Source organism: Hippopotamus amphibius, chromosome 1, assembly GCF_030028045.1.
Source record: "Hippopotamus amphibius kiboko isolate mHipAmp2 chromosome 1, mHipAmp2.hap2, whole genome shotgun sequence".
Lineage (NCBI taxonomy): Eukaryota > Metazoa > Chordata > Mammalia > Artiodactyla > Hippopotamidae > Hippopotamus > Hippopotamus amphibius.
Genome location: NC_080186.1, coordinates 8,712,261 through 8,731,514, shown reverse-complemented (window position 1 = coordinate 8,731,514; position 19,254 = coordinate 8,712,261). Strand labels below are relative to the sequence as shown.

The 19,254-nt window shown below is 54.5% G+C and overlaps 1 protein-coding gene across 2 annotated transcripts; it reads left to right on the top strand.

The window, feature by feature from the left end:
• The first annotated feature begins 12 nt into the window (after positions 1-12).
• On the top strand, positions 13-18,829 carry FBXO2 (F-box protein 2). Of its 2 annotated transcripts, XR_009049672.1 has the most exons (7): positions 164-454; positions 3,485-3,856; positions 4,308-4,437; positions 4,509-4,604; positions 5,040-5,178; positions 16,665-16,768; positions 18,736-18,829. XR_009049672.1 is itself a non-coding variant. In XM_057711552.1 (6 exons), the coding sequence occupies exons 1-6, from the start codon at positions 433-435 to the stop codon at positions 5,554-5,556; spliced, it is 894 nt and encodes a 297-aa protein (XP_057567535.1). In that variant the 5' UTR covers positions 13-432; the 3' UTR covers positions 5,557-5,862. The 2 variants fall into 2 exon arrangements, 1 of the variants encoding a protein (XP_057567535.1); XM_057711552.1 differs by lacking the exons at positions 16,665-16,768; positions 18,736-18,829 and adding an exon at positions 5,422-5,862 and having other exon boundaries at positions 13-454.
• Positions 18,830-19,254: the final 425 nt, after the last annotated feature.

Here is a 19,254-nt window from a genome sequence, read left to right as displayed (position 1 = left end):
TCCCTCCGCCTCGGCCGCGCGCCCCGCACCCTCCGCGTGACCCAGACTCTCCCCGCCTCCTCGCCACCTCCTCCCAGCGGCCACCCCAGGAGGGTGCTGGGCGACGCCCCGAATCGGACTCCCCCCGCCCCCATTAAAAAAAAAAAGCACAACAAAACAAACGACTGCCGACCTTTCCTGGCCTCCTGGGTCCGCCAAGGAACCGGGAGACTCAGGCCTCGGGCCGATCGCTCCGGACTGCGGGGCGTCCCGGCGCGGGGCCAAAGGCGGGGCGGAGGCGGGGGCCTTTAAGAGGCGCCGCCTGTCCGGACCCGACCCAGACCCGGGCAGCGCCTGGACTCGCCGCCGCCGCCGCCGCCGCCGCCGCCGCGGGACTCGGCCAGCCCCGCAGCGCTCCGGGTCCTCCTCCTCTCGCGACCGCCCTCCGCAGCGATGGACGGAGACGGTGACCCAGGTAGCCGCCGCCGCCGCCGGATCCACTCGCTCAGCCCAGGAGGGGTGACCGGGTCAGGCGGGCGAGTGCTACGGAGAGGGGGCATCAGAGAGAGAGGGGGCCCTCCCCGAGACCCAGAGCAGCCAACTTTCACCCAAGCAAAGCCCTTGAGACAGTCTCAAAGGAGCACAGTCCTCTGTCTGGTATCTTGACCTGCGGGAGGCCTCGAGAGATGGCAGGCAGAGAGGGAGGACTCCTGGGTCCCATTTACCCAGGAAATAGCTTAGGAGTCATCCCACGTTCCTGCCTCCTCCCAGCTTCTTGAGGGTCTGTCTGACCCGGGTCTGGGACCCATCTGGGATGGAAGAGGCCACAAGCCTTTTTATTCCATCAGCTTCTTCCATATGCCAACTCTGGGCCTTGAGTTGCCTGAATCCCCATGAATTTCTTCACGGAGATTACTGGCCTCTCCCACCCCATCCCAGCCTTCCTCCTGGGATCCCTTGTCTGGAGGGGCTGTCCTTCATTTGGGTGGCTGGGTGCCCAGTGGGCACCAGGCCAGTGGTGAGGGAGGGTTGGGACATCTGCTCTAGCTGATGCTCAGGGCCCTTGGAGACTGCCCAGTCATCTTGTCTGTCACCAAAGAACCCCCTCCCCATCTCTAGAACTTCCTGCTGGGCCTGTAGGGGTTGCCTGCTGAGTCAGGGTGGGAACAAGATCTGCCCCCACCCCTTCCTCACCAGGCCTATTCTGAGAGTGGCCATTGCTTGGGGAGCACACGGGAGACAGATTGATGCTCACTCAGGTAGCCAAGCTCCCCTCCCCCTCCAGCCTTGAAAATCCTAGCTCCTTCAGCTCCTGCTCCCAGACCATGGCCCCCTTGCCACACCCTTTATAGGGCCCCGGAATGGGTTCCTGCTTTTTCCCAGGGCCCAGCTATTCCCTGGACTCAGGGGCCCAATCCAGGTGAGTGAATACGCTGCAGAGGCAGCTTCCAGGGGCCAGATAACTTTCCGAAGGCAACAATGTGGGGAGTTGTGTGTGCTCAAGAGGGGGTGGGGGGGCCTGTAATTAGATCTGGGGCCTCGAGTGCCAGGCCTGGGGCCAGGAGAGGGGACTGGGCGAGGTGCACCTTTCGGGGGAGCATCAGGTGTCCACCAGGGCCAGGGCAGGGCAAGGGGAGGGGTGGAGAGGTGAGGACATCGGGCCCAGCTCCCCAGAGAGCTGTGGGCAGCAGGACGGGCAGGTAACATGGCTTCAGGGCAGGCATTTTCCTCTTTGCCATTCCACAGTTCTGCGGTGTGACTTGGGAGAAGCTGGTAAGTTTCCTCCTTGCCAAAAGGGAAGAGTAAAGTCCCACATCACAAAGATGTGGGGGGAAAAAAAGCCAACGATGAAGGGAACTGTGCTAAATAAGATTCACTAAATAAGATTTACTGAGGACTCACTGTGTGCTCTGGGCTCCGAAGAAGTAAACCCTGATTCGACTCTCAGGGGTCTGTGTGGGGTGGGAGTGGGGATGCTGCCTGTGAGGAGGTGAAGGACTGGCTGGTCGGGTCTTGGCAACACCCAGCCTTGGGTCTAGGCCCTGCCCGTTCCTCCCCTGGTGCCTGGCCTGTTTCCACCACCACCTTGGCTTGCCAGGGCCCAGCCCTTAGGAACCCCCCCCCCACCACTCCCCACCCTAGGTCTGAGAGCAGTGGCCTCCCCCATCACCCAGAGTGGCTCCGTCTCCTCCCCACTGTCTCTCCCTCCTCCAGAGACACCAGGCACTTGGTATCTGCTTATTCAAAGCGTTGATGGCCCAGCTGAGGGCAGCCAGGATCCAGGAGACAGTCCAGCCCACAGCTCCTGACGTTGGTCCCTCTCCTCACAATTTGGAATGCCCTTGACCCCTCCTCAAGGGAGTGGAACACCATGCCTGTCTGATTGGCCTGGCACAGGGATTATCCCCATTTTATAGATGAGGAAGCTGAGGGCCAGGGTTAGGAAAAGGAGTGAAGAAACCTTCCTTCCCAAGCACTTATTACATCTCCCTATTTGATACACATGTTCTCTTTAAAGGAGCTTCCCTCCCCCAATCCTAAGCCCCTATTCTACCTTCCCTTCAGGCCTCAGATCCCCGCGTCCCCTGCCTGAATACAAGCAGTGTGACCTTTGGCAAGTCACTCCCCATCTCTGAGCCTGAGCGTTTTCATCTGTGAAATCAAAATCATAACTCTCAACTCAACGAATCCTTTTCTCAAAGCTGTGGTGGTTAAAGATGGCTCTGGAGCCAGACTGCCTGGGTTCAAATCCAGGCTCCAGCCACTCATTTGCTGTGTGATCCTGGGTGGTTTCACCTCTCTGTGCCTCAGTTTCCTCATCAACGAAATGGGGGTGGTAATAGGACAAGCTCCAAGAGATGCTCTGAGGATTTAAAGAGTAAATGAAATTGAAATGCTTAGAACAGTGCCTAAAGCTTGCTAAGTGCCCAATAGACCTTAGCTGCTGACAGTGGACCAGGCAGGGTGCCCGATGCCAGGCACGGGGGAATGAGGCAGTATTTCCCAGACTCGGTCCCTGCCCTCATTCCCTCAGTCTAGTCCCCGAGAAAGGTGTTTATAAACCATCAAACCCTTGGACAAAAGCTAGGAAGGATGGAACTTCCAGCAGGCCAGGTGGGAGGATGTTGTAACAGGCGAAGTCAGGGAGGGCTCCCCTGAGGAGGTGACTGGAGTAGGGCTCTTCCAGGCTGGTTGAGAGGGCTAAGGGACTTCACGTGTCAGGAATATCATCAGTTACTGCTGTCGGCTCACATATGGGGTTCCCTGGCACTGCAGGGGAAACTGAGGCCTCTTCAAACTTGGGGCTGATCCGTGGCCCTGGGCTCCTGGGCCTCCTCCACAGGGTCCCAGGCTCCGGTCACAGAAACTCCGGCCCCCGCCGAGGACGGTCCGACCGGGGGTGGGGGCGGATGCGCTGCCCATCGCGGTCACGGGGCGCGGCGGGGGCCAGTCTGGGGGGGAGTCTCAGCCGCACCCACCCCCTTCTCACCCCGCCCACCCTCAGAGAGCGTGGGCCAGCCGGAGGAGGCAAGCCCGGAGGAGCAGCAGGAGGAGGCGTGCGCGGAGGAGGCGAGCGGCGGGGAGGAGCGGCCCGAGGACGAGGCGGAGGAGGAGGCGGCGTACCTGGACGAGCTGCCCGAGCCGCTGCTGCTGCGCGTGCTGGCCGAGCTGCCGGCCGCCCAGCTGGTGCAGGCCTGCCGCCTGGTGTGCCTGCGCTGGAAGGAGCTGGTGGACGGCGCCCCCCTGTGGCTGCTCAAGTGCCAGCAGGAGGGTCTGGTGCCCGAGGGCGGCCCCGAGGACGAGCGCGACCACTGGCAGCAGTTCTACTTCCTGAGCAAGAGGCGGCGCAACCTGCTGCGCAACGCGTGCGGGGAGGGTGAGGGGTGGCGCCCGGACACCCCGGCCTGGGCAGCTCAGCTTCCCCTTCTGTACAATGGGCCGTAACTAGGCCAGCCTGCGTGGAGGGGTGGATGAGATAAAGCGCTTGGCGCAGTGCCCAGCACAGAGTAGCCCCAATGCATAATGTAGTATTATCCTCCTGCCCTGCTCTCCGGGGGGTGGGGGTGGGGGCCGGTGTGGGTGTCCCTCTCCCACATCCTTCCACCACCAGGGAGCTGGGGCAAGACAGGCCCCGCGGAGGACCCTCCCGGGAGGGAGAATCCAGGGACAAACAGGAAATGCTCCCCACGCACCCCCACCATCATCTTCCCACCGCGACACCATTCAAGGACCACGTTCACCCTCCCCCAACGATAGGGCCAAGAGCCAGCCCTGCCACACCCTCGCAGGGACTGGGTGACCAGCGTGGGGCTGTCGTGTTCCTACAGAGGACTTGGAGGGTTGGTGCGACGTGGAGCACGGTGGGGACGGCTGGAGGGTGGAGGAGCTGCCCGGAGACTGTGGGGTGGAATTCATCCACGATGAGAGCGTCAAGAAGTACTTCGCCTCCTCCTTCGAGTAAGAAGAAGGGAGATGGATGGGAAGGGAGGGAGGGGACCTCCACTCCGTCCTAACCGCCAGTCTCCCAGGTGGTGTCGTAAAGCGCAGGTCATTGACCTGCAGGCTGAGGGCTACTGGGAGGAGCTGCTGGACACCACTCAGCCGGCCATCGTGGTGAAGGACTGGTGAGCGGCCGTAGGGGAAGGGGAGAAAACTGGAATCAGCTACTCTGCTTCAGGGACTGCTGCCTCCCTGCTCTAGAGGCTGCAACCACGTGGACCATGGGTTTTCAGGAGAAGGTGGAAATCCACCTCCCCTCCTGAGTTTTAAATGCGGGCAAGATTTTTTTGTTTGTTTTTGTTTGGACCATCTGCGGTCCAAACAAAAGTGCCTCTGTGGGTTGGCTTTGGTCCCAAGGTTGGGTCTGGGGTTCGTTCAGTCCTTGGGTTTGGACCTTGGGCAAGTCACTTTCTCTCTCCAGCCTCAGTTTCCTTATCTGTAAAATGGGGACATTGGTAGTACCGGCCAGCAGGGTTAACTTCTGTAGAGGGCTGGGCCCAGAGTGCCCGCTCAGCAGGGCTGAAGCCTGCCCCTGGCGCTCGCTCCCTCCCTCGGGGCAGGTACTCGAGCCGCAGAGACGCTGGCTGCCTGTACGAGCTCACGGTGAAGCTGCTGTCGGAGCACGAGGACGTGCTGGCCGAGTTCAACAGCGGGCAGGTGGCAGTGCCGCAAGACAGCGACGACGGTGGCTGGATTGAGGTGAGCTTGGAGGCCCAGGGCCGATGGGGCGGGGCCTGGGCGCGAGAGGCGGGGCTGATGGAAACCCCTCCCACGGCCCGTGTGGGCGGGGCGGGGCTGGACAGGCCGAGAGGCTCGAAGGCGCAAAGCTGCGATCTAGGGGGCTAGAGGAGGGTCAGAGCGCCGAGGTGGGGTGGCTCGGGGAGGCCTCAGGGCTCCGAGCCTGACCCTCCCTCCCCTCTCGGCCCGACTCCCCACCCTCAGATCTCCCACACCTTCACCGACTACGGGCCGGGCGTCCGCTTCGTCCGCTTCGAGCACGGGGGACAGGACTGCGTCTACTGGAAGGGCTGGTTCGGGGCCCGGGTGACCAACAGCAGCGTGTGGGTGGAGCCCTGAGTGACCCGTCCTCCAGCCTCCCCCAGCTGCCTCGAAGGGGCAGAGGCGTGGGGTAGATAGGGCTTAGTCGGTAGCATCCTCACCTTCCTCGCCCAGACGCACTCCTCTCCCTTCCCATGCTCCAAGCCCAGCCCCCACACAGGGAAAGATGGATTTTGCTGGTATATATTTGCATCTAGAAAATAAGATGGGTGAGGGCATGGGCCTGCACTGGACCCGTCGTTGAATCCCCTGCAACTAGCACAGTGCCTGCCACAAAAATGGGCACTCAATAAATATTATTTGCCCGAGGAAGGAATGAGTGAACACAGGGATGAGTGAACGCCCCTCCCTTTGCTTCCTCTCTGTCTCTTGAGGGCCCCTGGCCCAGCCTGGAAAAATACTTGGTGGGGATCCAGCTGCTCTGGTTTCCAGGGGCCCTTGCGCGGGTACAGGCCTGGGCCCTCTGGACAAAGGCTGGGATTGTGAGGCCAGGGAGTGGAGAGCTGGGCCTGGCGCCTGACTGACATCCAAGCTGCTCAGAAGCCAGAATGGTGTGTGTGGGGAGGCTCCCCTCCTGGCCTCTCTTGATCTCCCTCCTCGTTTTTTTTTTTTTCTGAAAGCAGGATGGTGGGTAGTGGCAGCACCTCATCTAGGGTACCAGTTCTCCTGGGCCTAGGGATGGATGCCAGTGGCTTGAGATGGGGATGGGGGGTGGGGGGTGGTGACAGGGCAGAGGGCACAGGAAGGGTCAGCTTGGTGTCCCTCTTCAGTTCACGCCCACTTCATGCTGTCCCCTTGGCCTGGTATTGGATTGGACAAGAGTCCTTAGCATCTGGTCTCATTGGTCATTTTCCAAGCCCTGCCCAGAGGCCAGCCCCTGGCACTGGTTTGAGGGGAGGGGTGAAGGGAAGGGCATGGTGCCAGGCTCTGGGCCAGGAACTCCCTTCCTGGCCTTCCCAGCAGCCCTCAAATCCAGCCCCCTCTCCAGGACTCTTAGCTGCTGGTCTTGAGAGTGGTCGACGGTCTTGAAACATCTCTTCTCCGGAAGGATGACCAATAAAATCTCCGTGCCCCACCAGCTTGCCTTTGATTCTGAGGCCTGATGCCACCTGCTGGCCAGGTGGGCTTGCAGAGTTTAAGCGGGAGCCTGCCTGCATTTGTTCATTGCTTCATTCATTCACCCATGATTCCTGAAGCCCCAACCCGGGGCCAGGCCCAGCGCAGGGTCCTAAAGTTGCAGGGGTGAGTTAAAGACACTCCTTGTCCCAGGAAGAGTCACCAGCTTGGTCACATCGAGAATGGGGCGTCTGGGGAAGGCATATATCTATAGTGTCATGGGGGCCTCCAGTCTAATGGTGGAGGCATAGTCCCTGCCCTGGGGGCATCCTCAGTCAGACAGGGAAGACAAGTCCCTGAGAACTCCCAGTCTGATGGTGGAGGCACAGCCCCTTGTCCCATGAAAACCTTTGGTCCTTTCTAGGGGTTTTCACAGTCCAGTGGGGAAGGCATCCTCCACACCCACCTGAGTTGCCAATCAGACAGGGGAAGCGATGCTTTTCCTTGGGAGCCCAGTTTGATGAGGTGCCATGAAGGAAGAGGGTCACCCCCGTGAGCTCCCAGGTTTACGTAAAGGAGTAATAGGCAAGGCGATGCTTTGGGATGAGGGGCTAGGATGAGCATGTAGGGGAACAGATGGGAACGAGTGAGGAGAGGACCAGAGCCTGCACTGGGGCTGAAGGAGGAGGCTGGACAGAGAGATGCAGTGGGTGCGAGAGGCCAGGAGTCTGGGTCCAGGTGTCCAAAGGACTGGATGTCAAGGTGGGAATATGGGGGGAGTGAAAGGTGCTGTAGGCTCTCCCCAGGGGGCATTCAGCAAAGAGGCCCATAGGGAGTCTGGGGCTCTGGGCTGGAGATAGAGGAGTTGCAGTGTCTGTGGCCGGCAGCCGAAGCCAAGGGCACTGGTGAGAGCTGGGAACAAGTGTGGAGATAGTCAGGAGAAGGTCCAGGGAAACCTCGGCCCCGGGGCCACGATGGGGGAAACCCAGCAGCCAGAGAGGCGGGGGTCAAGTGAGTAGGAGGATGCAAGCCCAGCAAGGCCACCTCCAGCCAACTTCCTGCTCTCAGGAGGAAAAGCCAGAAAGCCACAGGCCAGATTCTCTCCCCAGGGCACAGGGCCCACAGAGCAGACCTGAGGGGCTTGGATAATGGGGTGGTCCAGACTGTCCCTGCATGTCTCTCACTGGAGGGACAGCAGATACACTGGTGGTGTTTAGCTTGGGAAGATGAGACAGCTTCTCGTGGGTCATCCGAGGGCTGACATCGGGGTACGTCCTGTGACACCACCCCTGTAACCCAATTGGATATGCAGAAGGCGGCAGGGGTATCGTTACGCCCCTTCTACCCATGAGGAGACTGAGGATGAGAGACTTTCCTGGCATGTGACACACAGAGTAACTGGAGAAGCACAAGTTCCAATACAGGTACATCTGGCTCCAGAGAGCGTGCTCTGAACCCTTCGGCTTCACTCTCCCCTACTCTAGAGGGCAGAACCGGGCAGGCAGGGAAACTTGATAAGTTACAGGAGGCAGCTATCAGCTCCCTCAAGGAAGAACCTACACGCTGTCCAGCAGGGGACGCCTCAGGGCCCTGAGGAGTGTGCAAGCCGGAGCTGGTTGGCCACAGGGCTCAAAGATACCAGAACGTGATTAAGGAGAGAGAGGCCTGCGTGGTCCCTAAGATCCTTTCTAATCAAGCGATGTTTTTGAGCACCTACTCTCTGCCAGGCAGGGATAAAACAGACGAGGCCTCTGTCCTCCTGGAATATATAGTCTAGGTGGAGAAACATAAACACATGCAGTTAAATAAATAGGATAGTTACTGACATGAGAAAGCACTTAATAGACATGCCTGGCACTACTCCAAGACCTTTATATATATTGATTCATCATAATAACAAATGGGAACCACTATTATTTCCATTTTTACAGGTGAGGGAACGGAAGCACAGAGAGGTTAGGCAGCTAGCCCGAGGCCACACAGCTAGTAAGTGGTGAAACCGGAATTCTACCCAGCCGCTTAGGCACTTGACCTCTATAGTACAGTAAACAAAGTAGAGAGTGAGGGTGGGAGTGCTGCTTTGGTCAAAGTGATCAGGGAGGCTCTCTCTGAGGAAGTGACATTTGAGTGATGAGGAAAAACCAGATATCTGGCAGAAGAACATTGTAGGAGCAGTAAGCGCAAAGGTCCTGGGGTGGGAATGAACTTGCAGATCAGAAAGGCAGCCAGCATGGCTGGAGCTCAGTGAGCAAGTGGGGAAGTGGTTTGACATGAGGTTGGAGATGGAGGCAGGCATTCCTGAGAGTGTCCTGAGCATCTACTGTGTGCTCTGTCTTATAAGGTATAAGTGCTACACAAAGCAGATATGATGATATCAGTGTCCTTTAAGGAAAAACCTTTCCTCTGTCTAGCAGGAGCTGGGGATGGGGAGTTAGATATCAGAAGCTTACAGTTTAGTTGATGAGACCAAATTTTCCACCAGTAGCAGGATGAACAGGATGATGAAGATGATGGTGGTGAGGATGATAGGCTGAGGCCTTTGTATATATTGATTCATCATAATAACCTTATGAAGTGGGAACCATTATTATTTCCATTTTTACAGATGAGAGAACTGAAGCACAGGGAGGTTAAGCACCTGGCCGGAGGCCACACAGCTAGTAAGTGGTAGAACTGGAAGTCTACCTAGCCACTTAGGCACTTGACCTCTATAGTACAGTAAACAAAGTAGAGAGTGCCTTTGCTGAGGCCTTTCTGGTGCCAATTCCTTATTTAATCTGCTCAACGGCCCTCTCTGGTAGATACAGATACTCCCGTTTTATAAATGAAAGAGCTAAGACTCAGATGTTGGGTAACTTGCCCAGAGTCTTATGATGAGCAGGTAGTTGAGCTGGTCCTAGCCACTCCTCTGTGGTACAGGGTCCAAGACGGGCACGTGCCCAAGGACGGAGCTGGGGAGGGGAAGTGGAAAGATTGGAAATGACAAGGACTGTGAGGCTCCAGGGCTTCTCTGCAGATCATTGCCCCAGGCAGGAGGAGGGCTGCTAAGTGTCTGGGCCATTTTGGGTAAGGGATCAGGGAGGGTAAGATGAATTTTCTTTTATTGATTGATTGATGGTTGATTGATTGATTGATTGATTGCTGAGTGGCTTGCGGGATCTTAGTTCCCTAACGAGGGATTGAACCCAGCCCTGGCAGTGAAAGCATGCAATCCTAACCACAGGACCACCAGGGAATTCCCAAATTTTCTTTTAGATTTCCTAGTGGAAATTTATTTAACCATTTTGAAATGGATAAAAATCCCTCTTTCCCTTTCTGATTTGTTTGCTTTGTAAATCTGGGTTTTTGTGTACATGGTATAGTTGACTTGGGGACTTAGAGGGAGGAGGCGGGGGAAGGACCAGTTCCTCTAACCACCACTAGGTGTCAGCATTGTCAAGGGAGTCCCCAGGTGGGGTTGGTTCTGCCCAGTTCTCCGCAGAGGAAGGGGACTCAGAAGTCTGGATTTGAATCCAAATCCTGATTTCTTTCCATTGATCGGGTCTGAGTCTGCATCTGCAGAGGCTGAACTCCCTGTGCTGCTTTGGGGCTGCTCTTAGGCCAGACACTCCTAGGAGGCTGAGTCCTCCGAGGCCTGAATCCTATAAGACTGGAAAGGGCTGGTGGTCTCTAGGGATCCAACCCCAAACGGGTTTGGGGGCCTCAGCCCCCCAGTCTGTCCCCACCTCAGCAGAACTCCAGGCCTTTCTCGTGGCCACTCGCCTGCAGTGAACACAGAACACCCAGGCAGATCCAATCCTGATCTCCTGGTGAGTAATGACTTTGCTATTTTTTTCCCCGTAAATTAAACCTAATCTTGTGTTGACTCTGCTGAACAAGGAGAATAATGAAGAAGATTAAGATGAGATGGTATTCATTCTCCTCCAACAAAAGCCAATTAATTGTCAGCAGGATTACTGCCCTGAGCCAGGAGCCGTCATCAGCTCTGCAGAGAGGCTGGGCAGGGCTGGGGGCATCTCCTAGTGCTTCAGCCAGGGTCTGTTGCTGATGCAGCAGGGAAGATTTCAGTTAGATATGAGGAAGAGCTGCCTGGGTTAGGGAGGGGGCATGGACCCACCCACCCAGGTGATGTTTGTAAGACAGAGGGATGCTCTGTGGGAATTCCTGAACCCCTGCACATACCAAGCATTTTTCCTCTGAGGTCCTGGATCCCTCACTCATCTCGATCCCAGGGCACCTGGCACCCTCCGCTACTTTTCCTCCCATAGGGGATCTCTCTGTGACCTGTCTCAGCCTCGTGGGCTCCATTCTGGGGTCGCCTTTGATAAATGCATGCAGGGGGCTCCAGCCTCCTCCCCACCCTGCTTTCCCTCCTCCCTTCCTCTCCCAGGAATCAGGGAGGCTGCTTGTCTGGGCTTAAGAGCATGGATTTGGAGACAGAAATACTTGGATTTCACCTGGATTTACGCCTCATCCTTATTTGCAAAGTGGGACCTGCAACCCCACCTGCCAACCTGGTTTGCTGCCCCAAGGAGCTAGGTTCCAAGTCCAGCTCCCGGTGCCTCCAAGGTTCTCTGCACAAGATGGGAGGCTGATGGGACCGTGCTGACTTCTGCTGCTACCGGAGCTGCTGTTATTGAGAAGCCAGAGGGAATGACTCCCTCTCGATCTCCTACCCTGGCTATATTATTAGCTTCCCGCGGCAGCCCTTGCTCGGGGCGGGGGGGATGGTTCATTTTGTCATCCCAATTCATGGATAAGGAAGCCAAGGCTCTGAGAGTTGGGTCTCATGGTCAAGGTCACAAAGCTGTAAGCTGCAGAGCTAGCTGGCTCCAAGGGCCCTCACGAGCCTCTCCCCGGTGCCAGGATGCTTCTGTGTACTTGCAAGGCATTGGATACACACTTGCTGAATGACTGAAACACCCGTTAGTTGCTATTTCTGGTCCAGTAAGTCCCTGCTTCAGACTCTCCCACATCTTGCTAACTCCTAGAAGTAAATGGATTGCATGTGCTTTGCAAAATTCCTCTTGGTAATTCTTGGCAACTCACCCATCTTACTACTACTATTAAGAAAAATCCACCCTTCCATCCAGATCTCAGCGTGCTTCATTTACTTGGATCAATAACATTTTGTTATTTTTCTGAGCATGGCAAAATATCCCCAAAGCCATCATTTGATTGTCCATGATCTTTCACACCTACTGAGTGATCACTATGTGCTAGGTGTGTTCAAAGCGCCATTGGTGCATGGCCTTATTTAATCCTCCTAGCACACCTGTGTACTATTTTCATTCCTATTTGAGAGACTATGACAGAATTGAGGCTCAGAGCAGCGCAGTCTTGCCCAAGGTCACACAGTTGCAATCCAGCTGACTTCTATCTCACTCCAGAACTGAAATTCTCTCCATACCAAGGAGCTTTCCTGTGTAACTTTCATGGGGGATGTCAGTCCTGTAAGTGATAGGATTGTTGGAGGGTACAGGCCTCTGCATTTAGTGAACCAGTGGAATCCTTGTCCCTTGGGAGCTCACAGACTAAAGGAGGAGACACCTGGATTCCCAGTTCTGACAGTCCGTACCTGTGTGACCTTGGCCAAGTCACATAACCAGTTGGTGCTTTAGTTTCCTCGTACATAAAATGGGGCTGATCATAGTTCCTACCATAGGGTTGTTATGAGGATCAAATGAATTAATATTTGGAAAGCGCTTGGATCAGGGCCTGCACGTGGCAGGTGCTATGACGAGTTTGTTAAATAAATAAAATGAACATGTCTGGCAACTACCATCCGATAGTAAAAGGGCTGTGAGGCAGAAGCCCACTGTATTTTGGGAGCCCAGAGGAGGGGCAGATAACTTGGACCTTAATCAGGGGAGGCTTCCTGGAGGAGGCAGTGAGTGGACTCTTGATCTGAGGGGTAGTAGGAAGGTAAATTACTTCCTTAGCCAGCTCTTAGCTTCCCTTCCCATCCGTTGGAGCTGTGGTACTAACTGGTCTTTTCCCTGGGCTTATTGTTGTAATTTATCAATGTGCTAAGCACTGTAATGTCATCTGAATTCGAATAGAAACCTCTGCCCTCAGGGACCCATGATTGAGGGGGGCGGGCAGACAGGGCCCTGAACCCTCTTCAAGACAAGGAGAAGAGGACCCTAGATAGGGTGGGCAGGTGCGGGGAAGTCTCTGGTCGTGTAGTGTAGAGTATAGCGAGGCTCTGAAGTCTGCGTAAAGACAAAGATGTCTCTAAAAAAAAAAAAAAGAAAGAAAAGAAAAAGAACAAAAAAAGGAGGGGAGAAGCAGGCAGAGAAACGATTTTCTCTGCTGGCGTTTCTCAGGGAATTAAATCTTGTTTTTCGTCACCGCCGAGTGGAATAATCCAATATATTAAAGCAGAAGCCCCCCTCCCATTTGTTGCTGTGACTTTGACCTAACACTATCAGTGCTGCATTTGGAATCAGATGGTCCCAAGGAGGGAGAGAGGGAGGGAGGCGTCAGCCCCATGGATCAATTACTCTTCTCTCCAACACCGGAAAAATGAATTATTCCCCCCAAAGCAGGCTCCTCATCCGATGAATTCTGCACTGCAGAGCTGGTGGAGTTATATGAAATTGAATTTGGTCTTTGAGAGACATTTAAAACCAGATGGAGTGTGTGTTTGGTGGGGAGTGTCTGACAGCTGGGGGTGGGGGGTGGGCTCTGTCACCTGGCTGGGGAAGTCCCCTGCTCACAGACCTCTGGGGTGGGGGGAAAGAGGCAGCCATCCTGCCCACCTAAGGGCCACCTGTGCTCAGAGGGGTGAGACATTTTGTTCCCAACCTGAGGCTCAGAGAGGTGAGGTTGCCTGTCTGGGACCACATAGTGAGCTGGTAACCACGGCAACCTGTTACCTTTTCATCCCTTGTCCTGATGAAAATGGCTTCAGAGCCTCCCCAAGCCCCCTTCCTCCAGGAACTTCAGGGCGAACAAGTTCCAGTTGGGAGATTTTCATTCTGGAGCACTGGTTCAGCCCATCCATAGCTGTGTGACCCGGGGCAAGCAGCTTAACCTCTCTGGGCCTCAATTTCCTGATTCAAAAAATGAGGTGTGCTAAAATCCTTGTACTGGTTGCTATTCTGTCAGCTATAAACAACAGAAATGCAACTCAAAGTGGTTTAATTATAAAGCAGACTTGGGGGCTCACATAACAGAAAAGACCAGGATAGGTTTCTTGTAGATAAAGCTGGATCCAGAGGCTCCAACAGTATATTCAGAACTTAGGTTTTCTCTTTTTCTCTCAGTTCTATGTGGCTTCATTCCAGGCAGGCTCACCTCAGAAGGGGCTGGCCACCCACCAGGCCCATGTCTTTCCAGCATTAAGTCCAGTGGGTTCACGTGTCCGCTTCTGAGCTAGTTACCATGGCGAGAGGGATGGCATCCTGATGGGAGAGGCCTGGAGTGGAGTCACCCATTGAGAACCACAGGGCTGACAGGAGGGGGGAAGACACTGTGGGGCTCAAAGAAGGGGGACTGGGTGCTGGGATGAAAGTCTAACTCGGAGTCCCACCCTGCAGAGCCTTGGGCTGGGACAAGTGGGTGGTTGGCTCTGTGATTGGTGCAGGGCAAACACTCAGCTGACCACAGCCCTGCTGACAGAGATTGCTTCCAATTTTCGTTGAAGGGGACCCAGTGTCCCCTTGGTCAGGATATGAGGGGCTCTGCAGGGACTCCCTCTGCCTCCCTCATGGTCTGCAGCTCCATCTGCTCCCTCAGGCCAGATCCCAGCCTTCAGCCCTCTGCCTGGTCAGGGGTCCCCAGGGACCGGTGGTGGGGGCATTCCTCACCCCACACAGCCCGGGAGCTGCCGAGGCTGCACTTTCACTAATGATGTGGGGAAGAGAGGAAAAAACTAGCCTGAGATGGAGTTATTTTAGCTGGAAAACCCTCCCCCTGGACTTCAGCAGGTTTTTCAGGGCTAATGAGATGGGACCAAGGGAGCTGCCAGGAGGGGGCTGTGTCTGGTCCAGGCTGGGGTTCTGCGGGGGCTGGAGGCCTGACCAGAGAGAGGGGAGTGAGGGCCTGCGGAAGGGAGCGATGGGGGCTCTCGCCCCACCGTAGCTCTGCCCACTCCTCAGTTAACCCTGCCCGCATCATGCCCCACCACAGTCTGATGGCCAAGACAATTTTGCCAAATTTGATTATCTCAAGCCTGTGTGGTGAGAACACCGAGTATCTGTTTTATTTCCCCTCAATGTAAAGTCATGTTATAATATTGCAGCTGTCTTTTTATATTACAACCCCTACCCCCAACCTCATCCAGAGAGATCTACTCTGTTGATCGAACATCTGCCCCAGGGATCAAGGGAGGAGGAGGAGGAAGAAAATGGAGAGGAGGAGAGTCCTGTTTCACACCAACCTGAGTGCTGGCTCCTTCTGTCTTAGGGGTTTGCACTCAGGTGTCCCAACAACCCACACCTTTCCAGTTACAGATGAGGAAACTGAGGCCATGTTGGGGGAGGGTATGGATGTGCTTCTCTTGAGGGTCAGCCCCCTGCGTCCTGCCACCTTGGTTCTGGGATCAGCTGTATGCACAGGTGTGGGGAGGGAGGACAGCATCCCAGCCCTGTTTCCTTTAGGTGGAGAGGAAGGGCTGGGAGGAGGAGGAGGAGGACCTAGGTTGGGGAGGGAGTATGGAAACAGTGGGAAGTTTCTGGAGCTAGGAAGGAAATGAGGTAGGAAGTGGGCATAGCTGAGAGACCTGGTTTCTAGGGGTCCTCAAGTGGCTGATTGGGATGCCTGGTCCCTGTCCACCAGGGACAATGAGACCTTAGGAGCCAGAAGGAGAGGTGATGATAAACACAGAGCAATGGACTTGGAGTCAGGTTCTGAGAGGCAGCAGAGCACCAAGGTCCCCAGCTCAGGCCTGTGTGCAGAGTGACCATCCCTTCCTGGCTGTGTGACACTGAACAAGGCTCCAGACCTCACTGAACTTGTTGCCTCATCTGTCAAATAGGAAGAAATATTGAGCCAGCTTGTTGGGCAGTCATGAGAATGAAATTGGATGCTGTATATAAAGCACTCTGTGCAAATTCAGGCACAACTGGTACTGAAAAGTATTAGATTTTATTAGTATCATCCCCTAAGACACAAAGGCTACTCCAGGCCTCTGGAAGGAGGGTCAGGGCAAGAGGCTCACAGGGGTTTGGAGAAGGGGCAACAGATGCGTGTGGGAGTTGGGAGCATCTGCAGGGCTTATGGACTGAAGGTAGGGGGGGCATCTGGTGCAGAGTAGAGGCTGGGTCCAGGGGAATTCAGAAGTGCTCTGCCTCCAGGATGCCTTTCCAGAATCCCCTCAGTCCTCTCTGGCCACCCCCACCTCACAGCTGCCAGCCTGGAGCAGTGGGCATGGTTGGAAAAAGTGCAGGCGGGACCTGAGTTCAAATCTGTTTCTACCACTGGCAAGCTGAGTGGCCTTGGGCAAGTTATTCACCTCTCTGACTCGATAAGTTTTTTTCTTGAATTGACATAATAATGCCTACTCCATAGCATTAAGTTTATTCTGTATCAAACACTGGGCATACCACAGGTGCCCAATATTCCACGAATTGATGTAGTTTTGATGTGAACAGGGAGGGGTTCAAATCCCCTACTGGGTTCAGCACATAGTAGATAGGTTCCCCCCGTAAATGGGGCCTTGCTGCTCACAGCTGCCCCTAAAGGCTTGGAGGGCAGAGGCTTGAGTTAGAAATGCTGGAAAGGTCAGCAAGAGGATAAAAGTTGATGTGTTGCCTGGGGAGATGTGGCTGCAGCCTTACCTGAGGCCAGGTGTGCCCAGTCTTGAAAGCACCGATTGCAGATATGCAGGGCATAGGGGTGTGTGCATGTGGGTACACACACCCATCTGCCTTCTTGAGTCTGGCCTGAATCCCTATACCTTCAGTCTCAGGCCCCCATATTTTTGCCTTGAGAGGGCATCCAGCCTCCCTGTCTTCTGCTAGCTCCCTTTCCCTTCTGAGTAAGGTGGCCTGGGGCGTGAGAACAAAGTGAGTGGGACTTCCCACATCCAGAGTTAAAGTTCACATGCTGCTGCTTTCTTCCAGGGTGGCCTTGGGCAAGTTATTTCATTTCTCTGAACCTCAGCTTCCTTCCGTGTGAAACGGAATACTAGTACTTGGCACATGGTCCTGCTGTCAGAGCCGAGGAGGTGAGTAGTTGAGAAAGTGCTTTGTGAACTATAACTGTTCTACAAACAAGTTTCTGCCAGAGCCAGAGTTTTCTCTCCTATAAAGCCCTCCCTTGGAGATCCAGCCATGCCCCAAACACATAGCCTTGGGGACACGGTCTTAACCAGATTCTGGGCTGCAGCCTCATGGTCACCTCCCACCTAATCTCTAATTCTTTGGGAGAACATTCGCCTGATATGCTGACCTGGGGTTGACTGGGGAATTAGACCTGACCTGATACACTGGGTAGATTTCTGGTTTTCTCTGGGCCTGTGTTAGCTGGACTGTAAAGTTGAGGTGGTGATCTCTGTTTTATCCTTCCCTCGGCCCTGATTCCACTTCATCAGAAGTTGTTCTAGGGCAAGGGGACAGGCAGTGCATGCAAATACACCATAACTGGCCACTGGCAGTTTCTCCAAAGCCAGCTTCCCCCGATACTGGAACCAGCACACACTGGGGGCAGAGAAGGTAGCCCCTCTACACCCACTTCAGAACCCAAAAGGAGAGCAGGGATCCACCTAGGACAACAAAAACCTCAGATACAACCTGATGGAGCCCAGCAGCTGGACTTTTTCTTGGCTGAAGCTGAGGATTTTCTGTGTCAGTAGGGGCTGGAGGTTCAGGGACCAGACATGTTGTTCCTTTGAGTGCCTCTGCCCCCCAACCTGGATTTTAGTCACTCTGGGATATGGGGAGGCAGAACCTTAGGGGAAAATTTGGACCTTTGCCACTCAGGTCACTTGCAGTAGCGACCTTGGGTCGGGAGAGATTCTTGGAGCAAGCCAGCCAGGCTGGAGGAAGGAGATGCTTCACCTGCAACTAAAGCAAGCATTAGGTGTGGTTCAGCACCGCGGACAGCGCCCCACCACCATCTAGGTCAGGAGACCCAAGGAACTGACTTTGGAGAGCTCCAAGTTGACGGCTGACAGTCTAAATAAGCAAAGGAGAGAGGGGAGGCACAGGGATTATTGGGTACTTATATCAGCCAGCACCATGCTGGATACTTTTTATTTATTTATTTATTTAATTTTTATTGGAGTATAGTTGCTTTACAATACTGTGTTAGTTTATACTGTATGGCAAAGTAAATCAGCTATACATATACACGTATCCCCTCTTTTCTGGATGGACACTTTAATATATTATTCCAACTTGGTCTCATCTTTATTCTCATTTTACAGTTGAGAAAACTGAAACTCACAAAAGTTAAGTAAGTTGCTCCAGGTCACATAGCAGATTAGTAGTAGAGCAAACACCTCAGTCCAAATTTGTATGGTTCCAGAATCTCTTAGTATTTCTTTGATCAGACAGGAGAGGCCACAAGGCTCTGCACACATGTAACGATGATGACCCCAAAGCCACTGGATTGTAGCTGGGAGTCTGGGTCTGTGTGTATGTGTAGCTTTGTGAGTGCCTCTGGGAGTTCATGAGGGTGAATTATTCAGTGGAGTGTGACTGTTTACAGGAGGCTGCTTGAGTCCCCGTGGGAGCTAGAAGATGAGAGTTGTGTCACATTTCAGAGACCCTCTCTTCTCCTGGAAAGGAAACCTAGAATTCACTGCTGGCCTTTTTTTTTTTTTTTTAAAGCACTTAAAGAACAGACCAGAACTGATAGCTAAATTAAACCTGCTGAGAGCGCCTGTTTAATTGAAAATGCCATCTGTAATTTAAATGTCAGAATCGGGATGGTTATTACGGCCGCCTTGAAGACTGGGGCTCATTTCACAGTTTCAAAACAGACCGAGAAAAGCAGCAAATGGACCATGGCCTGCGGTGTCGTGGAGCGATTAATAACTTCCCTAGTCCTGCTGAGCTTTGGCTCCCACTGGGGCCCCCATAGAGGGAAGTCTGGCTGGGAGCTGGGAGCTGGGAGCTGGGAACTGGGAGCCAGGGGCTTGGGCTCTAGGACTTAGCCTCCTGCCTTGCCTCCTCTACACCTCTGCTCCAGCCTCCACGCAAATGCAGGGCAACCAACCTTTCCAAAGTGCAAGGCTCATCTCGTCTCTCTGAAGCGTCTTCCTGGTACTTCAGGATGAAATCCCAACCTCTTAGCTTGGCATTCAAGGCCCCTGGAAGCCAAGGCCCTGCCCACTTCTCCAGCTTCAGCTCCTGCCACTGCCTGCTGCAGATATTGTGAATGCCTCCAGGCCTTTGCACAGCTGAGCCCTCTACCTGCAAAACCATGGTTCCTCTTGTCTACCTGGTGAGTACCACTTAGCATTCATGACTCTGCCCTAGGGACACCACCTCCAGGAAGCCTTCCCTGACTGCACTATGCTTTACCAAAGCACCAAGCTATGCAAGGTTAAGGGCTTCCTTCCTGGTCTCCCATGGCATCTTTGCTCACCTCTATAACTGACTTACCATAGTGCTTGTCTTTTCCCTGCTCTCCTTGTACCATGAGCTCCTCAAGGACAGAGATGGTATCTCATTCATCTTGAGACCTGGTGCACTGCCCTGAGTCACA

Coding starts and splice junctions, on each gene's coding strand:
- FBXO2 (XM_057711552.1), top strand. CDS start 433: ATGGACGGAGACGGTGACCCAG. Junction 4,438..4,508: donor TACTTCGCCTCCTCCTTCGA/GTAAGAAGAAGG, acceptor CCAGTCTCCCAG/GTGGTGTCGTAAAGCGCAGG. Junction 4,605..5,039: donor GCCATCGTGGTGAAGGACTG/GTGAGCGGCCGT, acceptor CCCTCGGGGCAG/GTACTCGAGCCGCAGAGACG.